Source organism: Aphelocoma coerulescens, chromosome 3, assembly GCF_041296385.1.
Source record: "Aphelocoma coerulescens isolate FSJ_1873_10779 chromosome 3, UR_Acoe_1.0, whole genome shotgun sequence".
Lineage (NCBI taxonomy): Eukaryota > Metazoa > Chordata > Aves > Passeriformes > Corvidae > Aphelocoma > Aphelocoma coerulescens.
In genome coordinates this window covers 30704386-30710385 of record NC_091016.1, presented here as the reverse complement: position 1 = coordinate 30710385, position 6000 = coordinate 30704386, and the positions used below count along the sequence as shown (strand labels likewise).

General features: G+C 37.7%; 1 protein-coding gene across 8 annotated transcripts in view; it reads right to left on the bottom strand.

Annotated features, from left to right (window-relative positions):
* Nucleotides 1–612: 612 nt before the first annotated feature.
* Nucleotides 613–6000, bottom strand: part of EML4 (EMAP like 4) — a 150249-nt gene continuing 144861 nt past the window's right edge. For all 8 annotated transcript variants that reach the window (XM_069009684.1, XM_069009682.1, XM_069009683.1 and 5 more), the window contains 2 exons: nt 3929–4059; nt 613–3456 (listed from right to left, as the gene is read on the bottom strand). In XM_069009684.1, coding sequence (XP_068865785.1) covers nt 2992–3456; nt 3929–4059 — 596 coding nt within the window. In that variant the 3' untranslated portion in view covers nt 613–2991. The remainder of the gene's footprint in view (nt 3457–3928; nt 4060–6000) is intronic.

The following is a 6000-nucleotide window of genomic DNA, read 5'->3' as shown; positions in this document are numbered from 1 at the left end:
TATTTGTCTATCTTGCAGGTTTCTTCCTTCTGTACCTCACCCCTCCCTTTTGTGAAGGAAAGAAACCAGATGCAAGAAATGCAAATGATGCAATGCTTTTGAAAAGACAGAATCTCTCACAAGGAATACATTCAGCATATTGTGACCTTCTGCGTCTGCAGCTCAACAGAGGCTATGAGGAACGGGGAAACATTGTGGCGTTTAATACATTATGGCCAAAATAAGCTTGTACTTCCCTCATGACTTCCAGAAGAAATCTTCTGGGCAGAACCCTGGAAGGCAGACTGCACTTTGCAGCAGGACAAAAACCTATTTGCAACATTCTGCCATCATCAATTAGCTACAGAAGGATAATGCCAGTAAGCTGTTCATTGAAAATGGAAAGGGGAAACGTCATAGAACTTTTGAGTCATAAACAACAGTAATATTCAGGTCTGCCAACACTGTTCATGATGCTGAGTTAACTTAATTTTAGACAGTCTGGGAGGTTATCAAAAAGCACAAATTGAGAAAGTTCTTTCAAAATCACAGACCCAGAGAGCAACTGTGATGACAGCATCCATTTTACGTGCAGAAGGAACCAGAACAGATATGGAGAAAGACACTGCAATATTTTATTTTGATTATTTTATTTTTTTTAATCTTCAAAGTTTTCTGCCTTGAGACAGGAATGCATGATAGATAGAAATGGCTCAAACATCTTCACATGAAACACTCTTAATCATAATTCATTCACAATTATTTTTCTAAAACATCTACAGTTACATAATCCCACCCATTTCCATCCATTATCACAGATTTAATTATTTGTTAAACAGTAGTTGCCAGCAATTGAAAGCTGTAAGGCTTTTTGCATATTAGTAGAGTCTTCTGAACTACACAAGAATATCACAACTCTAACTCTCACTTACATGGCAACCCCAGGTGACAGATGTTCCAAAGAGAAATGTGTCGCTTATGTGGAGTTCATAAAAATGACAGAGAGCTCTCTGTGCCTCGTTAGCTCTACTATCCTCTCTCCTTTACTAAAATTATTTTCTAAACCTACAGCATATTCCTCATTTTTGTAACCAAGAACTTTGATGAGCTGATGAACTTTATCTTCCACTGCTGCTATTTGGCAAATTTGCAAGTCAGGCATACTAGAGCTCTCCAGTAAAACTCTATGTACAGAGCACAGTTTAAACAGATGGGTTGCTTGGAATCCATATCTCCCTCCATCTGAAGGGAACTACTTTGAGGTTCTCTGGAACTGTTGTAAACAAGAGGATATTTTTTTTCTATATATATATGTGTGTGTATATATATATTTATATATTTTATATATAAATGTTCTAAATGTCCTTTGGGAGTCCATTTGTTTTTGTCTTTCCAAATGATGACTAAATACCTGATCTGTAGCATTTCTCCTGAGAAGATACTAGTAAGGGAATGACAGTTTTGATGCACTTTGGAATGGCACAATCACGTAAACGCTTGCACAATTAAGACTTATGAACTCATCCAAAGTTTCTAAACATGATATTCTAACTAAGAACTAAAATACCAGCACAATGCAGCAAGTTAAAAAAGAAAATTCTATGTAATCAAAATATAAACAAGTACATAGGAAATGGATATCTGCCAGTAAATCTATATCTTTTTTAAAGTAGGAAATGTATGCACTTAAGAAAAAAATGTAGCTATCTGACAAACTTCGTAAAAAAAGTACTTTCCAAATGCATAACAAATGCCAAGATATCCCGTAACTGGCCAGGTATAGCCACATGAGAGCTGCATGGCTTAGAGCAACCCGGGCAGGGGTGGGGTGGGGTGGAAATCAAATCACAAAAACAATAGATCAGCAAGTCTAGGGAAAACAAAAAAATCACATCATCATCATCATCTAAATTACTGTATGCTTATATCACAACTGCTAAAGGAGACGGGAAAAAACAGAAAGTAAAGACTGCAGTTTAATGATTCTTAAGAATTACTTCTAAAAATTCAGAAGAAAAAAATTATCAACCTACTAATTCTAAGCACCAATTTAATAATTTAAGTTAACTGTATTTATATTTTTCATACTAGGGATGGAGCAAGTTCTGCTTGAAGGCTTAAAGTTTAACTCTGGAGCCCATCTGACTTCTGTGTTCTTGTCATGCTTCTTCTGCTGTTCACATCAAAGTCACTGTACAGATTCTCTCAAGTTTCCAACTCTCTAGGTAAGCAATTCTTTAAAGAGACAATTATGTCCTATAGTTTAAGTCAACTTTCAGGTCATGAAAAGTGAAACACCGGTATTTGGTTAGTCTGCTACTAAAGAGTCTGTGAAAATGGAATAGCCGACACCATTCCTGGACAGGATTTGCCTCAGAACTAGCAGCACCCAGGGCAGACTAACTTTGAACACATCCAGACTCCACGAGGAATTAGTAGTGTTAGAAAATTGCATATGTGTTAGATCAAGAAGGCATCGCCATACATGTGGCATTGTTACATTATTTTTCCTCTATTTTTCTCAAGAAAAAACAAAGGAAAACAGCCCTACAAAGAGCTTTTTGGTTGGTTTTTTCATTCTGTTTGTCTTTGCACCTGGAAAAAGCAGCACAGTGCTTCCCAGCTGGAACAGCTCAGCGCTCCCCATCAGCTCAGTTCTTCTAGAAAGCACTTTCACATAGTTAAGGTGGTCTACTTCAGCTAATTCTCAGAGCTAACCTTTTTTCCAGTATGTATTTCATGCCACTTCCTGACAGCAATTTCAGAACTGAAATTGAAATGGATCTATGGTAATGTCCACTACTAACTGCGACCAGATCTTGCTACAGACCATCAAGCCAGGCCCTTGGGATGGTTCCACACATTTGAACTGAAGCTCAGACTAAAAATCTCACTGAAACTCAAAATCTGGAGTGGTCATGAATCTCAGCTACTCTTCCCTATTTGAACCCTCGCCCTTGTAATGAAAGCACGCACACCAAGGGAAAAGAACAACCGCCTGAGCTGGGAGCACTAAGACACCGGTGAGTTATCCTGCTGCTCTTCCGTGAGCGTGGACTCGCTGTGCTCCTCGCTCAGCTCGTTGGAGGGCTCCTCATAGCTTGGCTCAGCAGGATCCAGACTGCTCCCCTCGCTGTGCTCCTCGCTCTGCTCCTCGCTGTGCTCCACAGACTGCTCCAAGTTGCTTTCCAAGGAAGCCGGAGAGCTGCCAGTTACGCTTTCATTTTGGTTCATTTCGTTAAAAGGCTGTGGGAGGTGTGCAGGAGACTGCACAGCGTTCTCACTGGCAGGGATGGGCACTTTGGTGGCACCAATATCCAGGACAATGTCATTTGGTGGCAGAGTTACCTTCTCCACAAGTTTCCACTGAATTATACTCATGTCTTTCCCTCCAGTTGAAATCAAGTGACCGTCGCTATGAGTGAAGCTGACATTTGTCACATGACTACTGTGAGCACTGTATTTGTGACTCGGGGCCTATTGAAAACAAGCAGAAAGATAAATCACATGTTGACTAGAAGAGATCCATGATACAGAAATTTAAAACTACTAATACTATTGCTTAGCCCTTCAAGAGAGATCTTAGTTCACAAAAGAGTAAAGAATTATATTTATATTAGATTTTTCACCGCAATACTTCCCCTCCTCTTTGCAACTTGGAACAGATTTAGATCTTTATAGAAAAAGTAATGGACCTAACACTAAGGCCAGCAAACAAAGCATCAAGCCTCCTCTCCAGAATTTAAGGATAACTATTGACACTTCACTGTTAGGTATATTGTTTTATATTTATATTGTTTTACACTTTCTATTTTATATGTAAAATTAATGGGGGTTCTTGGATATAAAAGGAGTATTTGCCTGCCAGGTTCCAAAACAATTGTGCTGGAAGCAAGGAAAGCTTCAGGCAGTGTAAACAAGCACCTGGACTAGACTGATCTAGACTTACCTTTGGCTTGGAACAGGGATACTGAAAGAGATGGACCTTACAAAAATCATCAGCAACTGCTATCACTTTTCGGTTATGGGATCTGACAAGGGCATTTATGTCTGTCCCATCTGATCCTTCAGGCCAAACTCCTAGAAAAGAGTACAGCAGATATTCAGTAATGGTGGTTTTGGAAACAAATCAACAGGTAATTCATGAACAAAAATAAAACCTATAAAGCTGTGAGAAAAGGCAAGATGAACAAAAGGTAAGACAGAAATTCTGCTGGAAAATGGAATGTACATTGCATTAAATGTCATTAATATTTTGTTAGTCTAATGCTGCTTCCCCCCCCTTGTTCTCCCAAATCCTGAGTTTCAGCCAGGATAATATCTTGAGCTTAAGATATGTTTCCTCTTCAAAACCTCAGTCTTGTTTAAACTTTATCTTTAGATTAAGTTTGCTGCTTAAACTGGTAACTCTTAATACTGTCATTCATGCACAGACATTTTAAAAGCAGCAGTGATGCTGAAGCATGGGACAAACCCACGTACTGCACATTATGGTTCTACTGGTTTCTTCTCTGGTTTAATTCATTTCACTTCTTATATTTTAAATCTTAGTATTTGTGTAACCAAAGAAGACAACTGATTGATGATACTCTGCAAAGAAACCCAGCCCATGCAAGTTTCATAGATGTAAGTACTGTCAAGTGCTTAAGTACAATTCAGTCTGGTTTTAAATCAAAAGAATGACACAGATATGTCTAGACAAAAGAATAACAATGTTTCCTAGATGAAAAACACTGATCAAATTTGGTATAGGGGAGAGTCTTAACAAAATTTTTTTAATAAAACATAAAGACCTTAGAGATTCCCATAACAAAACAGACAATTCACATCTGGAAGGAAAGCTGAACAAAAGGTAAGCAAGGGATTTTAAGATATTAATTTATGCCAAAGGTACCATGTTTTTAAGCTCAGACTTGGGTTTCTGATTAGGTCTAGGAGTTAGGAGGAGTTTTCCCCTCTCATTTTTCACCCCCACCCTTAAAAACTGTGTATCCAATTGACCAAGAGGGATGTTGAGTATCAGATATGAAAATACCTTTTCCTCCCTTACAGCCACTGACTTCAGTAAAATAAAAACCATATGCTGTCTACTGTATTATACAGCACAAAAAGCCAACTCAGAATTGCCTTATCTTCTTGTTTTTAAGCAAAATGGCAAATAGCGTTTAACTTTAAAGCTGTTTTTTCCCATTCTTCAGTGGGTGGAGTAAGAACTTTATTTTCTCTGAAGAATAACAAAGGCAAAATTGTTGTTGTTAAACTTGTTACAATGCCAGTAAGCTACACTGTCAGTAATTTACTACATAAAGACTTGAAGTGCTAAGGAAAGTATTCAGAAACATTTTAGTGTTCTCACATCAATGAAATCAAAGTGAAAAAGATATACTATTTAAGAATTTTCAAGTAGTTCAACATGAATGAATTTTACCTTTCCTCATTCATTCTATATATGAAGTACTGTCATCATGTGGGAGTAATAAATGCCTGAAGTTTCAGGTACCACCTTTAGGCAGACTTTGACAAAGAACTATGCAATTTCCTCTTATTTTTAATTTCCTCTTCTTTTTAATTTAAGATTAAAAGGACTAATATTCAAGATTGAAGCTTTTATTAAGCATCTTTTATGTTCACAAAGTCCTTTAGCAACTCCAAAGGTAAGGCAACCTTTTGTCATGACAGCAGGATTTGCTTTCAATGCATCAGACAAACAAGAAAAAAATCCAAGACATTAATATGGCTGAGTCTTGAGTTCTTAATATAACTGCAAAAATTCTTAATAACTGTAAAAATAACAAAACCCCCCAAATAATAGGACTTTATCATAAGGCACGAAAGCAGCACTTCAATTTTAATAAATTCTGCTAGACAGCAGTAAGCCTCTCAAAAGAATCTGTTCAGACAAAACTGTGGGAAATGTGCAGCAAACCAGAGAGTGACTTCAAGTGTTTGGGGTGCAGAGTGCTGATACTGCTGAGCTGATAGTAATAGCAACTGCCAGAAGGAGGGATGCTATGCTCATCC